General features: G+C 56.7%; 1 protein-coding gene across 3 annotated transcripts in view; it reads right to left on the reverse strand.

The window, feature by feature from the left end:
• The window catches only part of KCNQ4 (potassium voltage-gated channel subfamily Q member 4), a 56,945-nt gene extending 41,980 nt beyond the window's left edge, over window positions 1-14,965 (reverse strand). For 2 of the 3 annotated variants that reach the window (XM_033226910.1, XM_033226908.1), the window contains exon 1: window positions 14,344-14,965. In XM_033226910.1, the coding sequence (XP_033082801.1) occupies window positions 14,344-14,657 (314 nt within the window). In that variant the 5' untranslated portion in view covers window positions 14,658-14,965. The remainder of the gene's footprint in view (window positions 1-14,343) is intronic. The other variant, XM_033226909.1, reaches the window with a different exon arrangement.
• Between the last annotated feature and the right edge of the window lie 3,302 nt (window positions 14,966-18,267).

The raw sequence follows: 18,267 nt of genomic DNA on the forward strand, positions 1-18,267 counted from the left end.
TAGTCCCTGCCCTGTTCTGAGCCTGTTTCCCCCTCAGAAGAATGAGGTGGCTGGATGAGACCAGTGATTTCCACACTCTGTTGAGCTTCAAGAAAAAGAGAGAGCTGGGCCTAGCTGAACTGCCAGGACTCTGCCCCTTCGCCAAGGTGTCCCTCCATTATCTGGGCCAAATCCCAGTGTACCTTCTTGGAGCCATTATAAGGCCACTATTCTAGGGACCTCCATGGACCCCAAGTTCATATCCCCAGATTCCCTTTCCAGACAGCCTCGGCACCTGCACCCACCCTCTCTGCTTCCAAGGCCACCCCCACAAACCCCCCAGCTCCCAGCTCAACCACACACACCTCCCCGCAAGCCAGAGTTTGCATAAGCAGCTGGACTTTCCCTATAGGCAAAGTCCTAGGGCTCCGAGTCAGGTTGAGCCAGGCCCTGGGCAGGGTTGGTCAATGGCTCCGGAGGAGGCACTTAGGGGGCTGGACCCTGGGAGGAAGGTAAAGGAAAAAGGGGGACTAGTTGGTAGCATCCCAGGGCTCCCTGTCAGAGTCCTCACCCCTCCAGCATCCTCCTCAACAGTCCCAGAAAGGAGTTTCTAAAACACGAATCTGCCATGTTACTCCTGACATCACTTCCTTCCCATCACCCTCTCAGGAAGCTGCAGCTCTTCAGCCTGGTGTCCACATTGCTGAGCCTGGCCCTGTCACATCCCAGGATCTTCTCCAGATACCTCTTGCCTTCTCTAGGATCCCGCTCTTGCTGTTCTTTGCAAATGCCCTGTTCAGCCTCACTTCTGGGTCTCTGCCTGTGCTATTCTCTCTGCCTGAAACACTGTTCCTTGCTCCTTTTCACCTGGGTAACTCCTACTTCTACTCATCTTTTAGTCCCAACTTAAGCCTTCTCCTCTGGGAAGTCTTCCCAGCCATGCCCAGATTGGGGCTGGGCTTGGCCCTCTGTGCTGGGCTCCCACAGGACTCCATGCTGCCTGGACAGTGGCACTTATCACCCTGCCTGGTAACTGCCAGCTTCCCAGCCCATCTCCCCCAGGGAGCAGAGGAAGGTCTGATTCATTGCTCTGTCCCGAGTCTGGCATAGGGCCTGGCCGGGGGAGACTGGCATAAGCAGCTGAACTTCATTTAGAAGTGAAGGCTTCTCAAATGAAAGGGTGAGAGGGAAGGAATGAGTCCCCAGGGTTGAATCGGGGTGGGAGCAAGACCTTGAACTTTATTTATTGAGATGGAGTCTCACTCTGTCGCCCAGACTGGAGTGTGGTGGCATGATCTTGGTTCACTGCAACCTCCACCTCCCGGGTTCAAGCGATTCTCGTGCCTCAGCCTCCCAAGTAGCTGGGATTATAGGTGCCCACCACCACACCCGGATAATTTTTTGTATTTTCAGTAGAGATGGGGTTTCACCATGTTGGCCAGACTAGTCTCAAACTCCTGGCCTCAGGTGGTGGCCTGCCTCTGCCTCCCAAAGTGCTGGGATTACAGGCGTGAACCACCATGCCTGGCCCAGGACCTTGAACATTAAGGCTCGACAGCTCCTCATATCCACCCCCCCACTAGAAGCAGGCAGACATAGTACGGGTGAGTTAGGTGGGTAAGATCACAGCCTGTAGAGCTAGACTCTTGGGGTTAGAATCCTGGCCCTGCTGCATGTACCCAGGCGAGTCACTTAACCTCTTTGTGCCTCAACGTCCTCATCTGAAAAGTAGGCATAATAACAATGCCTACCCCCATAGTGTCATTGAGGGGAAAAAGTGAGAGAAGGCGTGGCGAGCTGTCATAGCAGCATCTGGTCCACAGTAAGCACTCAGTAATGTTCTGTTATTATGATCTTTGTTATTATTGAGAGTCAGAACAGAGAGGGAGGCTGAGACTCAGAGAAGGAGGTGACTGCTAGAAGCTAGCCAGCAGGATCGTGTCTCTTGCTTTCCCACCCCAACCCAGTGCCCCTGATGTGCACTGATTACCCCCTCGGCCCCCCACCACAGTCCTGCAAACTGTTCCCACCCTCTCATGTCACAGAATCGTTGCACACTTGGCCTCTCTAGGCACTCAGTTGTCTGAGCTGAGCTCAGAAAACTGCCATCCTCGTGGGCATTCACCACTTCCTGGCTGTGTGACAAGGGCAGTGTTTAACCTTTAAGCTTCAGTGTCATCTTCCATATAATGGGAGTCATGATAGGACCTACCTCATAGGGCTGTTGGAAGGATTAAATGAAGCAGTGTGAAAAATATTTAGCACAGTACCTGGTAGAGATTAGACTATGAATCTTGTTACTCACTGACAAAGTCTGTGCTTAGAACTCTAGCCTGGCTCTGGCTTCGTGCATTCTTTTCCTAGAGTTCCCCAGGCCTCCAGCCTGGGCATCTCTGAGCTGTCCTCCAGGGGAGCCTGAGGACAAGAATTGCTAGTGTGGCCACCATGCTTTTACAGGGCCTGTGTCATTGCACCTGCCCCTTCCCCATATATCTCTTCCTCAGGGCTCAAAGCAGTGCAAGTGAAAAGTGAAAGTGAGATGAGGGGCCTAGGACCCTAGAGAAGTGGGAGCCTGTGATGGCAAGATAAGAATAGTAAAACCAGGGCTGGGTGCAGTGGCTCACGCCTGTAATCTCAGCACTTTGGGATGCCAGGGTGGGAAAAATTGCTTGAGCACAGGAATTTGAGACCAGCCTGGGCAACATAACAAGATCTCCCCCTACAAAAAATTTAAAAATTAGCCTAGCGCCATGACGTGCACCTGTAGTCTCAGCTACATGAAAGGCTGAGGCAGGAGGATGGCTTGAGCCCCGGAGTTCAAGTCTGCAGCGAACCATGATCACACCACTGCCCTCCAGCCTGGGTGAAAGAGTAAAACTCTGTCTCAAAAGGAAAAAAATACATATAAGGTAAAACCACCACAACCCCCCTGTTCTTCACAGCACTTTGCAGTTTACCAAGCACTTGCTATAGGAGGCAGCCCCATGAGGTGAGCAGGGAGAGATGGCAATTGTCATTCTATGTATAAGGAAGCTGGTGTCTCAGAGAGGTTGGGTCACCTGCCTGGCATCACACAGCCTCCAGGAAGCAGAGGCAGGAGCTGAGCCCTAGCCTGCTGCCTCCTGGTCCAGTGCTTCTTTAACTGAGGGGCGAGCCCTTGATTTTGGCTGATCTGCCCCTTGCCCCCCACCCGCCCAACCCAATCTTAGGAAAGAGCCCTGGGTTGGTCCTCACTGCAAAGTGCGGGGCCTGAGGCTCCTCTGTTCCCTGATCCCTCCGTCCCTACTAGACCCCTCCCTCTTCTGGCTCCACAGCTCAGTGGGGAGGAGCCGGGTTGGCGCCCAAACTCAGGGATTTCACGCACCACTGGTAAAATTTCCAAAAACACTTTGGGGACTGCATAAGGTTGTCAACTTTTTTTTTGCCAAGTAAGGACATTTTTTTCCCCAGCCCATCATTTCATAAAAGAAAGGACATCATCTCATACTAAAAGACAGTCCTTTAAATGGAATAAATTTAGCTTTATAAAAGAGTCGCCACCCCGTCCTTATTCTCCTCGGTTCTGCCTTAGGCCACTGAAAACTGCCTTGGGTCAGCTGGCTGAGAACCATTTAGAGCTCGGGCTTGGCCCTGACGCCGACATGGGTTTGAGTCTTGTCTCGACCACAGACAAGCTGTGTAACTTAGTATGTGATATTTCTCTTCTCTGAGCCCCAGTTTCTTGTCGGCAAAATGGGAACAATAATAGTGCCTGCTACCTAGTGGGTACTGGAAGAACTAGATGACCTCATGTCTGCAGAGCACTCAGTCAGAAAGAGTCAAGCCTTGGTTCCCATCCAGTGTCCCCACCCTGGCATGTCACTGTGTATGGCTCCCCACTGCCCGCAGGGTAAGGCCCACCTCCACAGCCTGTCAATCAAGGCCCTGTACTCTGCAGGTCTTGGGGCAAAGGAGAGAGCGGAAGGAAGTCCCATCTCAAGGCCTTTGCTCCACTGTTCCCTCCACCTGGAGCTCACTCCAGATAAAAATCATGAGTACCCACAGTTCAGTGCTCCACACAGAGGGCTGAGGGGTCTTTTCTCCACTTCTCTCTAGCTGGCAAAACCTTTCTCATCCTTACTACTTGGCCTCAATGCCACCTTCATCCTTCACTCAGCAAATATTCACTCGTTGACCACATGCCAAGAACTGTGCTCAACTCCACCTGCCCAGTTCTCACAGTCCCATGCAGAAAAGCAAAAAACACACAGGGCTGGGTGAACAGAGCTCTGGGGGCACTGAAGGGGCCTCAGTCAAGCCTGGGGTAATGGGGATAGGGAGTGCTTCCAAGAAGAGGTGGTGCTCAAACTGGGACTTGAAGGATGAATAGGAGTTAGCCAGATGACGCAGCAGGCAGGAGAGGGGAGGGAGTTGCAGGCAGAAGGAAAAGTACAGAAGCCCTAAACAGCGCAATGCTTTGGGACATTATAAGTCATTTCTTTTTTTTTTTTTTTTGAGGCGGAGTCTCGCTTTGTCGCCCGGACTGGAGTGCAGTGGCCAGATCTCAGCTCACTGCAAGCTCTGCCTCCCGGGTTCACGCCATTCTCCTGCCTCAGCCTCCCGAGTAGCTGGGACTACTGGCGCCCGCCACCTCGCCCGGCTAGTTTTTGTATTTTTAGTAGAGACGGGGTTTCACCGTGTTAGCCAGGATAGTCTCGATCTCCTGACCTCGTGATCCGCCCGTCTCGGCCTCCCAAAGTGCTGGGATTACAGGCTTGAGCCACCGCGCCCGGCAAGTCATTTCTTAAGGTGAGAGCAAAGGATGCTTGTGTGGAGGCATTTCTGACTTGGGCACTGGGGGTCGGGGAGTCACTGTCATGTAGATTGAGGAAGGAGGGCAGGTTTGGAGGGAGATGCTGAGTTTGAGATGCCCAGGGGATGAGGAGGAGAGGTGTCAGCAGGCAGGAAGCGCAGGGATGAAACTGCAGAGCGGAGGCTGTCATCATAGGGGTGACCCTGATGTAGGAGTGCGTGAGACCACCCCTGAAACTATGTACTGAGAAGAGAACTGGAAACAAAGCCCCAACATTCAAGGGGCAGAAAGAGGAGGCAGAGCTGCTGATAGAATCAAGAGAGAAAAGGCAGAGAGGCAGATGTGAGGAAAGTCGAGGGGGGTGCATTCAAGAAGGAAAGGCCCAGCAGGCAGCCATGGTGGCTCCCGAGGCCACCATGGGAGGATCACTTGAGCCAGGAGTTGGAGATCAGCTGGGACAACATAGCAAGACTCTGTCTCCACAAAAAAATTTAAAAACTAGCTGGGTATCTTGGGGTCCCAGCTCCTCGGGAGGGTGAGGTGGAAGGATCACTTGAGCCCAGGAGGTTGAGGCTGCAGTGATCATAGTGATCATGTACTCTAGCCTGGGTGACAGAGTGAGGCCCTGCTTTAAAAAAAAAAAAAAAAAAAAAAGAAAAGGAAAAAAAGAAGCCAGGCGCGGTGGCTCAAGCCTGTAATCCCAGCACTTTGGGAGGCCGAGACGGGAGGCGGATCATGAGGTCAGGAGATTGAGACCATCCTGGCTAATACGGTGAAACCCCGTCTCTACTAAAAAATACAAACAACTAGCCGGGCAAGGTGGCGGGCGCCTGTAGTCCCAGCTACTCGGGAGGCTGAGGCAGGAGAATGGCGTGAACCCGGGAGGCGGAGCTTGCAGGGACCTGAGATCCGGCCACTGCACTCCAGCCTGGGCGACAGAGCGAGACGACTCCGTCTCAAAAAAAAAAAAAAAGAAAAAAAAGAAGAGCCCACAGGGGCCCCCTGGGGATGCAGCATGGTGGAGTGGCTAAATGCATGGCTCCCAGAGAGGGACATGCTGGGTTCAAATCCTGCCTCTACCGCCTGTCTGCTATGTTGGCTTTGGGCAAGTCATTAACTTCTTTATACCTTAATCCCCCTGTCTGTAAAATAGGGTGAATGTATTTTTTTTTTTTAGGATAAAAAGCATGGAGGGGAGGGATTGATACCCCCACCCAGCCTCTGTGCATCCCCAGGTTGTACCTCCCTCCCTCTGCTGGGCCATGGGTTACGCTGTCCTTTCCCCATCCCCTATCTCCCCCACCAGACTGCCGCCAATCCCCAGAGGCTGGAAAATGAGATGAGTGAATGAGTTCACCCAGGGAACGGTCAACGGGGGGCAGCAGGGAGGCAGCATTTCTCCCATGTTACCCCAGTATAAGGAGGGAAAGTGGAAAAGGCCCCGTGTGGGCTGTGCCCTTGAGCCATCAGGTCCCTTCTAGCCTCAGTTTCCCAATCTGTGAAATGAAGCCCGTAGATCTGCTCCAGCTCTGAGGCCTGAGTTTCTGTATAGCAGGGATATATGGAGAGAGGATGGGGATAGAAAGGCCAGTTCCCGACCTGCTGGTCCTGCCTCTAAGGGAGGAAGTTCCACAGGGTCTGAATCCCTACTGTGCCCAGGGGCTGGTCCCTCTAGTAGAGGGTGGCAGCTGGGCCAAGATGGGCAGGAGTGAAGACGCCTGAGATTGTGCTGACAAAGCTGTTCCTACTTTTCCTCTTTCTCTCCCTGTCCCCTCCCCTCGCAGGTGAGGGCCAAGCCCAGCAAAAAATAAACCCAAAGACAGCAACCTGGACAGGCCTGAGGCCCCCAGAGAGAAGTGGTGGGGAAGGAGGAGCAGCCTGTGACTCTCCCACCACTGCCCAAAAGCCAGTGGGTACCCGATCTGATCTCTACCCCATCCCCCACCCACACCCCGCCAAAGTTGGGCTCAAAGGGAACAGGCATCTCCCCTTCATCTTTCGCTCTGTGGCAGCTTGATAGGGACAATTCAAGTAAATGTTGTCCAGCCCAGCTAGATGGGGGCCTCCAGGTTTTTGAAACAATACCCCAGGAAATCTCATTCACCTCCTGGTTCTTAGGCAGTCCTTCCTGCTGTCTGACCTCCATCTCTTCTGCTTTGATGGGAACCATGCTCCATTTATCTCCAGTGAGCTTTCCTCCAGTCCCACCTTCCTGGCCTGGGTGTCTAAGGAGTCTCAGGAGAATGTGCCTCAAGATTTCCCTTCCAGGCTTTAGGCTAGAGACCCCACTGTACCCACTGTTCCCCAGAATCTCCGGCGGTGAGGAGGGAGGGAATCGCTGAGCTCCCGTTGCCTCCCTCCCTCAGGCGCTGCCCATGGATTCCCAGCCCAACCAGTCTGCTGCCTGGGGTTGCCCCTCTTGTTCCTCGCCCCTCCTGTGCCAACCCCCAGGGCACACAGCTCCTGCCCCAGCGACAGTGTTGCCCAGGGAGCCTGGAGTCCTGGGGGCTCTGTGTAGCCACTGAGGTCTGCTCAGCATCCTTTCTCCAGCCCCTCAGAGCCTCCAATGCGGGCAGGCAGCCCCCTGAGTGCCCTGTGAAGTGGCACCCTGTCCCCTGAGGGGCCCCCAGAGAAGATGCTAGAAGAGAGCTCCCTACATGGTACCCTATGAAGTTCAAGGTCCTGAGACAGCAGTTTCTCTCATTCACCCAGCATGACTGTGTGCCAGGCAGCCGTGAGAGGTCCACTTTCCTGTTAGGCCCATTTTACAGAAGAAGATACCGAGGCTCAGGAACTGAGGTAGAGTGGGGGTGGGCACCTTCCCAGTAAGCATGGGGACTAAGATCTCTAAATCTCCCTTGGGATTCCCTGCCTCATTCCCCGTGATCATTTGCTCTGCAGAGAGTCGGGGAGTGCCCTCCTCTCCCAGGAGTCCCTGGCTGTCTCTCTGGGCACCATGGCTCTACTTTGATCTCCCTGGGGTCAGGCCAGTTGCCAGGGTTGGACCATGAGGCCCAAACTCGGCCGCACAATGGCCCTCTGGCATACACTGTCCTCCCATAATTCACAGACACACTCACAGCTGCACACAGACCAGACCTCTTTCCAAACATCTCCCTGGGAGAAGAGGCAGCTGAGACCAGTGGTCCCGGCAGACTCTGAGACCTCCTCATAGTGCTCCCAATCCCCCAGGGCACAGGCATGGTCTAGCTCTCTCTGGCTCCCTGGTCCTGGTATGGAGCTGATGCTCTGTAACTGTTTGTCAGACGAAGGAAGAAACAAATCAGTGGGCATCCTAGGTAGCCAGGCTGGGGTCCATTCAGGAGCTGGGTGACGTCCCCTCACCCAGCCTCACTTTGCTCAACTGTGACATGAAGAAGACAGCACCCACCTGATATGATGGCTGTGAGGGTTACACGAGAGAACGTAAGTCAGACACTGACGGGCAGGGCCCACAGGAGGCCAAAAAGACACAGCCGCAGCTCCTGTGGAGAGCCACTCGCCCCAGGACCCAGGCAGACATAGCTCCTACTCTCTCCAGAGCACACTTAGACACACGCACCTTGCTGAGCCCAGCACACCTGCCACACCTGTCCCCGGAGGAGAATGAGGACAGTGATAACAGCATAATAATAACAGTAAGGATGATCATGGCTAACAGTGCCCAGCAGTGTTCGGTGCCTTATCTCATCCAGTCCTGACAATCTTAGAGGCAGGTATTAGGATTATTCCCATTTTTCAGATGAGAAAACTGAAGCCCAGAGAGGTTAAGTAACTTGCCCAAGGACACATGACTGCTAAGGCTAGAACCAGGAAGGAACGCAGATCTGTCAGCCTCAGAGCCCATGCTCTTTGCTCCCCGCAGGACAGCTTTTGGAGAAACAAAAAGTCCCTGCTATTCCCCTACCCCCAGCCTCTCAGCTCTCACACTAGGAGATTCCCCCAGGGCAAACATGCAGAATTCCCTGCTGGGGGGCTCCGTAGCCCACAAGAAGATCGGACCTTCCCTAAAGACCTGCATTGGTGCTAGGGAGGTAGGAGGGAGTCTGGGGAAGTTCCCTGGGCAGGCTTCTTTGTGGGCAGGGCCTCGGCCTTCCTCTTTCCCTGCTCCCAGGCAGTTCCAGCTCCTTTGACTGGCTCAGAGAGCCTGAAATTAATCATCCACTCAAAGTGCTGCCATCAGCCCAAGAATAATAATCACCTCTTGAAACACTCCTGGCTTAAACATCCCAAGGATAAGGGCTTCAGCAGCAACAGGGATTGAAGTTAGACATCCGGCAGGGCATCTTCAATGGAAGAATGAACGTACTATGGAGTTGGGGTGGGGTGGGCAGATAGTGAGAGATGGAACCGGCTCCAGTGACACCAAAGAACTCCAGAAGAGAGAGGCAAAGGAGCCTGAGGGGGAGTGCGAAGGGGAGGGGGGGTGTGAGGGGGAGGGGGAGGGCAGTGTAAGAACAGGATGATCTCCCCAGCTCCTTACAAAGACCAAGCAAAAGGACTGGGGCTGAAAAACAGCAGCACGAAAAATTTGGGTCACACTCAAAGACTTTCCCAATCACAAGGCAAAGTTCTTAGAGCATCCATCCCCCCTATTGGCTAGGTTGGGAAAATTGTTATCTAAAGTCCTGATCTGGGAGACAAAAGGCTTGGGTTCCTGGCACAGTTCTCCACTAACTCACTAGGTGTGACCTTGGATGAGTAGCTGCCCCTTTCTATGTCTTGGTGTACCCAGCAGTACACCACAAGGTCAGATCGAAGGACCTCCAAGGGCCCTCCAGGAGGAGCAAAGGCCAGCAAAGTTCTAGGAAGCCAGCCACCCCACTCCTCCACAGTTCTGAGGCTGCCCTCCAAGATGGCTACAAAAACACACACAGACCCGCAAGGGCAGCCCTGCAGTTGTGTATAGGTGAAGGCCAAAAACTCCTGAATTTCTTAAAATTCAGGAGCAAGCTTTGTTCTGTCCTAGGGGTCTGGGCTGGAGCCACAGGCCCGGGTGGGTGTGTGTCTATGACGAGTGTATGAAGTCAGGGAAAAGGTAGAGGCAGCTGTAAGCTAGAACTCTTTGTTGGATGGATGCTATGTGTGTGTTTGGGTTTGTGTGTCGATGTTGCAGTGAGTGTGTGTGTGAGACATTCAGACAGGTACGCAGCAGTGACGTGAGTCTACAACTAAAACGTGGCTGCAGTGGGTAAGGCTGGCAGTTTCCACTCAATTCCACAAAATGCCATCACAGCCCACCTCTTGCTGACTGTGTGCAGGGTGCTGGGGATGGATGGACAGATGACACAGGAGCGCTGTTCTTGAGGAGCCTGGGCTTGGGGTGCTGCTAGCTGAGGCTGTGGTGCGGAGAGCAGCAGCTCCCAGTTTGTCCCCGCTCTGGGCTGAGGCTCTTCCACATTAACTGGGTGGCCTCTGCTGAGTCCCCGTTTCCTCATCTGTCAAAAGAGGAGGACAACAGTGCCCACCTCACAAGGCTGCTAAAGCACACAATGAGACCGGTTTAGAGAGAGTTCAGCACGGTGCCACGGTGCAGCTGATGCTGCACACACGACCACAGATTTCAGTTCAGACTCCAAGAGCCAAGCCTGGTGGCCACTAGGAAGGAACAGAGAACAGTCCCGCGCAAGGAAGCAGGAACAATTTCAACTCTCTGCCCCGGCCTAGCCCAGCTGAGGTCTCTGCACAGAGTCCGCTGTATCTGCTACTCATTTCCCAGGTGACTTTGGACTCCAGAACCTCAGTTTCCTTACAAGTAAAATGGGGCTGTCAAAATGTGAGGACCGACTGACCTAGTGGGGATACCTGAGGGTTCTGAGGACCCTTTGCTGGGATGATTTCCAACCCAGGCGATGTTCTTTCTCAGATGGCCGGGGTAGGAGGTCGGGGGCTTCGGGTTTAGGAGTCTGCGGGCCCCAGAAGCTGCTGCCACCTCCTCCCCTCCCCATTCCCACAGCTTCTGACCCCAGGGACAAGGCTGAGAGAGGATGTTTACAGAGCCGTAAACCTTCACATAGAGAAAGTCTGCTGGGCCCTGGGGGCTGGGAGCAGCAGGCATGCGGCTCATAGTGGCTGGGGAGGATGGAAGAGATAGGGTCTGGCCCAGCCCCCTCCAGCACTCTGACTTCAAGGGAAGCTGGAGTGGCCTTTGAGAGGGGGCAGCAAGGGGACAGAGAGCATTCCCCTCAAGGGCTCAGTGAGCAGGATGGGCCACGAGGCGGTGTTTCTTAAAATGCAGAGAGCAGGGTCTGTGAAGGCTTGAGGGCTTAAATCAGGGACTGGGGCGTAGGAGGGGGATGGGGTTTGGTGACCAGACTGAGGGTCTAGAGAGAGATGGAAAGCTTGGAGAGGGGCCCAGTGGCCCCTCATTCTGGATCCCAACAGGAGAAGACAGGAGTCAGCAGTCCTCTCTTCCCAGAGGTTGCAGCTGCCGCAGGACAGGCCAAATCCGGGCTTATACTCTAGGCAATCTTCCACCTCTTGGAGCCAGAAAGATGCAGGCTCTGTATGGGGCTCAGAGGGCACCGGCTGGCAGATGGGAGGGAGGCATACCCTAGGGTGAATGGGCTCCTCTCGCCCCAGCTCCCTCCTTCCCGAACCCTTCTCTCTCTCTCTAATTGACAAGGTTTCATCCTGTCACTCAGGCTGGAATGCAGTGGCACAATCACAGTTCACAATAGCCTAGAATTCCTGGGCTCAAGCGGTCCCTCCCACTTCAGCCTCCCAAGTAGCTGTGACTACAGGTGTGCAGCACCATGCCCAGCTAATTTTTAAATTTTGTAGAGTCAGGGGTCTCACCATGTTGCCCAGGCTGGTCTGGAACTCCTGGGCTCAAGCGATCCTCCCACCTCAGCCTCCCACAGTGCTGGGATTACAGGCGAGAGCCACTGCGCCCAGCTCAGAGCCCTTCTCTTGCAGGCTCTTCTGCTGGGGCCCCTCCTGCCACAGCCTGCATCTCTGGGAAGGGGGTCCTAGCTAACGGTACTCCCTGGACTCCCCTCACTTGGGCTGCCACTGAGGGAGATTGGGAAGAAGAGAAAGGATTTGAGGAAAAGTATAGTGGTCAAGCTAGGAGTCCAACAGCAGGAAGTACTTCCTGGCAAAACCCTGCAGTGTGACTGAGAAACCCCACATCTGGAGCTCCTCAAAAACAAGACAGACCTTTGGTGTGGGCCCCCTCCCCCAGCCCCAATAAGAACAACCATCTCTCACGCTCAGACAGGCCCCCGCAGCTTACCAAGCTCTTTTCCACTCCATTACCTCATCCAAGAGAGGCCGCAAGGTTGGGGCCTCGACCCACTTTGACGACCTATGGACCTAAAGCTCAGAGAGGCACGGCGATCAACCCAACGTCACAGAGCACACAAGAGGTGGGGTTCCTGACACCTCTGCTCCCTTTGACCTCTAAGATGGGTGACCGATTCCCTGAGATCCTTAAACACCAGGGCGCTTTCACACCATACTTCCTCCCCCAGAGCTCCCAAGACATGCCCTGGCCCTAGGCTCCGGGGGACAAGTGGTCAGGACAAGCACGGCCCTGGCGAGGGCATTTCCTGGCATTGGGAAAGGGCAGGATGTGGGGCAAAGGTGCCAGTGGATTAGCTCCTGGAGAGGAAGGGCGGTCCTTTCAAAGGAGGCAACCATAGCGCCTGGCAGAGGACAGGAGGCAGGTCCTTCACCTCCACTGACCCTCGTGGGGGCCATGAGGCCAAGCCTGGGGGATAAGGACCCAACCTCAGAGCCCTATTGGTTTCCCCAGGCCCAGCTATGCCTTGGAAAAGTCACTTCTCAAGAGGAGCCCACGGAGGGCACAGTTGTTCTCTGGGGGGTGTCTCACCCTCCTTGGGCACTCAGCCACTCCTAGGGAGCAGTCCCCAACCCCTCACCCTCAACTCCACCAGCCCTGGGCCTTCCTCACTCCAACGGGCCTCTTTATAGCCACAAACATTCATCGTAGGCCTCCCAATGGGCACTAAGGGCTGGGCTACTCCTAACCGTTGACCCTGAACCAAAGCTTGACCTCATGTCCTGAGCAATTTCAACTCTCTGCCCTGGGCTAGCCCAGCTGAGTTCTCTGCACAGAGTCAAAGCTGCCACCCCCAACGCACTTAATGGCCGAGAGAGTTCTCTTTCCCACCCTGCCCCTCCCTGTGCCGCATCTTTCTCCCCTTCACCTCTGAAATTCTGTGGGCCCAGTTCAGATGGGGCAGAGGCAGGCCAGCAGGCACCCAAGGGACAGGCCGAAGGACAAACCCAGAGACAGGTGGAAAAGACAGGTAGAGGAAGAGTGGACAGTCAGGCGGACAGGTGGATAGGCAGATGCACAGACAGGCACCCAGATAACCGCACAGGCCACAGATGGATGGAAACAGGCAAGCAGAAGGACTGCGGACAGTTAGGTGGAGAGATGAGCAGACTGGCCAACTTGCACACAGGTGGAAACTCAGGCTGGCAGAGGGACAGCCAGGCCAGCAGGAGGGCTGCTGGACGGTCAGGTGTGCAGGCAGGTGGGCCACCCAGGAGACCCCAGCGCCAAAGGGCCCTCTCTGTTGGCAGCAAAAAGGGATTAATAGCTACACACTTTCCAGGGACCAGAGGTCTCTCTCTGGGCATCTCTGAGCGTCCCAGCGTCAGGCCCAGCCCTTCAACTGATATCTGCGGGGCCTCTCATGTTCCGGGCTGGGCCAGGCCGTCCCCCAAGACTGAGCTCTGAGCTGCCAAAATTCACTCTTTACATCCAAGAGGGGTCAGTGTTTCTGAAAGTTGTAGGAGCCTGGTGAGAGGGAGGAGGGGGCCCCAGCAGCCACAGTGTTTCCAAACCTACCCCTCTCCTCTTTCTTTTTCCCCTGGTGCCTAGAGCCAGGCCTGGTGCTGCCAGCCAGCAAGGCAGGCGAGCTGGGCCAAGCCGGCAGGGCAGGGCAGGGCAGGCAGGGCGGCTGCTGTTGCCACTGGGAAGTTGAGGGTGGAGGGGAAGACTGAGGGAAGACACAGATAAAGTCGGACACAGCAGAGGCGAGCGTCAGGGCCCAGGTGGCCCACGGGGACCCCTATACACCCACAGTCAGCTGGCCAGGGGTGGGAATGAGGGCTGCCCTGGAGAGGAACACCCCTGAGGAGAGCCCTTCATAGCTCAGAGCTGGGGAGCAAGTGACAGAAGCGTGTGGGAGCCAAGGGGTCCTCTTTGTGTCTGGAACACAGGGAGGCAGTGGTGGGGAAGAGCAAAAGGGCGCCCACTCCAGGGTCCCCAGACTTCGCTGAGCGGACTCTGGGGAGGCAGCTGGCGGTGGGGAGTACCTGGGACGGAGGAGCAGAGGTTGGCGGTCAGGATGGAAATAAGCAGTTGCGGTGCGGGGAGGTCAGAAGCGAGGTCAAGCAAGGGTCAGGCCTGGGAGATCAGGGCTTAGGATAGGGCTCAGCAAGGGGATCAGAAACGGGGCTCAGGCCTGGGGGCAGAGAGATGAGGGTCGGCCCTGAGGCAGGGGGCAGAAGGCGGAGCCGGAGCGGGGCGGCAGTACCCCGGGAGGCCAGGCTCGCGCGGGGACACGCGGAAGGGCGCGGGGTCGCAAACTCACATGAAGACGTGATAGACGAAGGCCCAGCCGCGGGGCCGCTCCAGCACGTTGTAGACCCAGTTCTGCAGGCGGCGGTAGCGCTTGTGCGCGGCCGAGGAGCGCTGGCCGCAGGCGGAGCCCGAGCGGGAGCCCAGCCCAGGGAGGGGCGCGCCCGGCGGCAGGGGGCTGCCCAGGAGGCCGAGGCGGCGCGGGGAGCCGCCCCCGCCCGCCTCGCCCTGTTCGCTCTGCACCGCCGTGAGCGCCACCAGCTCCGCGCGGGGGGCGTCCCCGGGCGAGGGACCCAGGCCGAGGCGGCGCGGGGGGGCCTCGGCCATGGGCGGCGCCGGGCTGGGGGGGCCGGGGCCCGGGCAAGGTCCGGGGCGGGGGCGCGCTCGCGGGCGCTCAGCGGCGCATGGCTCGGACCCGGGGCCAGAGGGGCGACCCGGGGCAGGCGCGGGCGGTGGGGGCTCGGGGCCGGGCCGGGGCCGCGGGCGGGCGCTCGGAGCCTGGGGGCCGCCGGAGCCCGCACTGACCGCCCGCTTCCCCGGCGACTGGGGCTGCTCTTTCCGACTCCAACTCTCTTATTACGCGCTCCATGCCGCTCGCCTTTCCACCTGCCACCGGCGCGCGCCGCTCACATGTCACCCTCCCCCGCCCCGCCCCTCCCCCGCCCGCCCCGCGGCCGCCTTCCCAAATCGGGAGGGAGCGAGCGAGCAAGCGAGGCGAGGCGGAGGGAGGGGACGCGCGGAGCAGGCGGCGGGGCAGGGCGCACGGGCGGCCGAGTTGGTGCCTGGGCCGAACCGCGTGGTGGAGGCAGCGCGCGGGGCCGGGAAGTCGGGCGCGTGCAAGTGGTGTCCACGGCTGCGTGGGGCACTGGGGCCCGAAGGCCAGCCCGGGGTGGGACGCCTCGTGTGTGCTTGTGGAAAGTGGAGTCCACGTGGAGTTGTGGCCGCGGGCGTTAGGGGAAGGGACGCAGTGTCCGGTGGAGTTTAGGTGTAGATCGGTGGAGCGGCGTCTACTTGTGTGTGCAGGGTGGTGGCTGTGGGTCTACTGGGTGGTGGGATGGAGTTAGTGAGGTGTGAGTTGTGGGTCGGGTGTGGGTGGCTGCGAAAATGGAGGTGGAGTCCGAAGGGGATGAGGTGTGTCCGTCGGGGTCGACCCCTGTGTGCCTGGTGCGTGTGCTTAAAGTGTACCCAGTGCTGTGCGTGGCTGGGTGGGCAGCGGCGGTTGTCCTGCTCTTACCTGAAAGGTCTGGAGCCCACGGGCTTCTGGGCAGCATCAGGGTGTGTGGAGCACAGTGGGCCTGGGTGTGTCTATCTTTCTCCCACCTACTGCCACCTCTGAGCTTCCCTTCATCGTGATGGGGGATAAGCCACCCTGCCCAGAAGAGGGTCCTCCCCGATGGAGGGGCCTGCTCCCCTGCCTCACTCCCAGGTCAGGGAACTGGGTTTGGGCAGATGGAGTGTTGGGAGATGAGCTCTGAGCCAGCCTTAGGGGGGACATACAGCCCCTACCCAAGGCCCACAGAATCCCAGCCAGAAAAGGGGAGACTGTCCCAGGGCATTCCCTCTCCAGCAGGAAAGTTTTTCTTAGTCCCCAACCTCCATCTCTGTGGCTGTAGGGGACAGCCCCTCTCCTTTAGCCCTCCTGGGCCCTGCACAGGGTTGGTAACTTGGGTTTCACAATCCTCTTTCCCTCTTCCTCCACGGAAAGCGACGGCCACACCAGCAGCTCCCTCCGCAGGCCCTGCCCCAGGGTGAGCCTTCCGCAGCAAACTCTTCCCGGTTCCTCCGGGAGGATCTCGAGGGACGAAGCCGAGCGGGAGGGGCGGGGGAAGGGGCGGGAAGGCGAGCTCGATTCTCAGCTGTCAGCAAAGGCAGCATTGATCTGCTGAGCGCCAGTGAGGGGGGAGGGGGGCAGGGCCATGGGCTTCAGGGACCTGGGGGTCCCTAAGCTGGGCTTGGCAGCAGGTCCACACCCCTACCCCATAGTGATCCTTTCCCCTCTGCCTAGCTGGGGGTGCCCTCTGGGGTCTGACCTGAATCTCTTCTGCTGCTCTTGGTCAAGGTGTGCCCAGGGCCAGAGCCTGGTGCCCCCAGGCAGGTTATGCCCAGATCCTCTACTGGAAGCTGGGAATGGTTTCTGGACCCCAAGGCCCCACTAGGGATGCAGTGCCTGGGCTGAGTTAACCCATCTTCTCTCTATAAGCTGAAGATAGCACCCCCAAAATATGCGGCACTGTCATCCCTCTGTGGAACTGCCTGGCGGGTTCTTCTCAATCATGGATCCTGGGGAATGGAACTAAGGTCTAGGACGTGAAAGGTGCACAGGAAAGCAGTTGCAAGGGCCTTGGGGATGTTTCTAGGGGGTCTTTTTGAGGCCCTTCTTCTGTAACAGAAATGGAATTTGAATTCAGGTTGCCCTTAACACCCAGAATATCTGAAACTGGGTCTGTTCTGGGAAATCTAATCTTCAAGCTCAGCATCACCTCTGGATCCCATGGCTCTCTTCCCAGCTGAGGGACTACAAAGGTTCTTTCCCCACCTCGTGAGGAGCCCTCACTGCAGGGAGAGTCTCTCATCATTCCCAACTCCAGCTCCAGATTACCTGCTCAAAGGCAGCAGAAAGAGGAAAGAGACTGTGGTTGCAGCTAGAGGGATGGAAGTTAGATCTCAGGAAGGACTTTCATAGGGCATAGAGGCCTGTTTCTCCTGCAGGCATATGGGTAATGGAGGGACACAGAACTCTTCCTAAGGGTTGGGAGGGACGGGGGGAGATGATTCCAAGAGGCCACAGCAAATTTACTTGGCATGTGTGTGCACATGGAGGAGTGGAAGGGCCAGAAGAGAAAGTCCAGTTCAGAGAGGACAGGTGGCCACTACGAGGGTCACCGGGCAGCCTTCCTGCCCCATCCGGATTCCCAGGACATGACTGGGAGGACGGCCTTTGCCCACCACAGCCTTTAGTGACTAAGACACTTTTCTGAGCAAACAGCTGTCTCAGGCTCCCTCAGTTGGCCCCTCTGCTGGAGAGTACTGGACACTATGGTTCCCCACCCTCCTCCTTCCCTCTCTCCCACCTGTTCCCCTGACCCCACCCTCAGCAGTTTCCTTTCCACCGGCAAGCCCTGTCTCCACCCTGGTAACACTGTGAAAGCTTCCCTGTCCTGCTGAGGGGACGCACTCACCGACACTCACTCCCACCTGGGCAAGTCCCTTCCCCACCCTGGACTTGTTTCCCTGTCTGTGCAAGAAGTGGGCAGGGCTCCAAGATCTCCTATAATTCATCACTGTCCCCATCATCCATCAATGGAGCAAGTATTGACTGAGAGGAAGGGTGGGAGGGCGAGCGCTCCCATTTGCTGAGCACCATCTGTGTGCCAGGCCCAGTCCCTTTTGGGCCAGAGAGCAGCACCTTGCTTGAGACAGCTGAGACTCTGAGAGGCACAGGGACTCGCCTAAGTCTACACAGCCTATTGGTGACCCCCAGAACTGTCTGTGACCTGTACTTTCCACTGACTGGCACCTGCCTGCTGGGCACTGGGTGCTGGGAGCTGAGGATAACCGTACACGGCCAATCCTTGTTCTCTAGAACTTACTTATACCAAGGATGAAATTTCCAGGTCTGAAAGGATGGAGGGCAGGGAGTGGCTAGGACTAAGGTCTCTCAGGCTAGGTTCAAGCCTGTCAGTGACTCCCACTGTGACCCCAGGTCAATCAAGGGCTCAGGTTCCTTTCCTGGAGTGGGAAGTGGGGTGGTTTAAGTCAGTGATTTTTAGACTTTATCAGCAAAGGAATCCTTTTTACAGACAGAATCGTAAGGTAGCACCCCAATGTGTACAAAGCTTTGGAGCAGAGGTGTGCTAGTTGAATTTAGGTGAGGAGGTCTGGGTTCCACTCACTCGCCTCCTAAAACCTCTCTGCCTGCTAGCCACCTGACCCTGGG

The sequence above is a fragment of the Trachypithecus francoisi genome, unplaced genomic scaffold (genome assembly GCF_009764315.1).
Source record: "Trachypithecus francoisi isolate TF-2019V2 unplaced genomic scaffold, Tfra_2.0 Lachesis_group12, whole genome shotgun sequence".
NCBI classification, from domain to species: Eukaryota; Metazoa; Chordata; class Mammalia; order Primates; family Cercopithecidae; genus Trachypithecus; species Trachypithecus francoisi.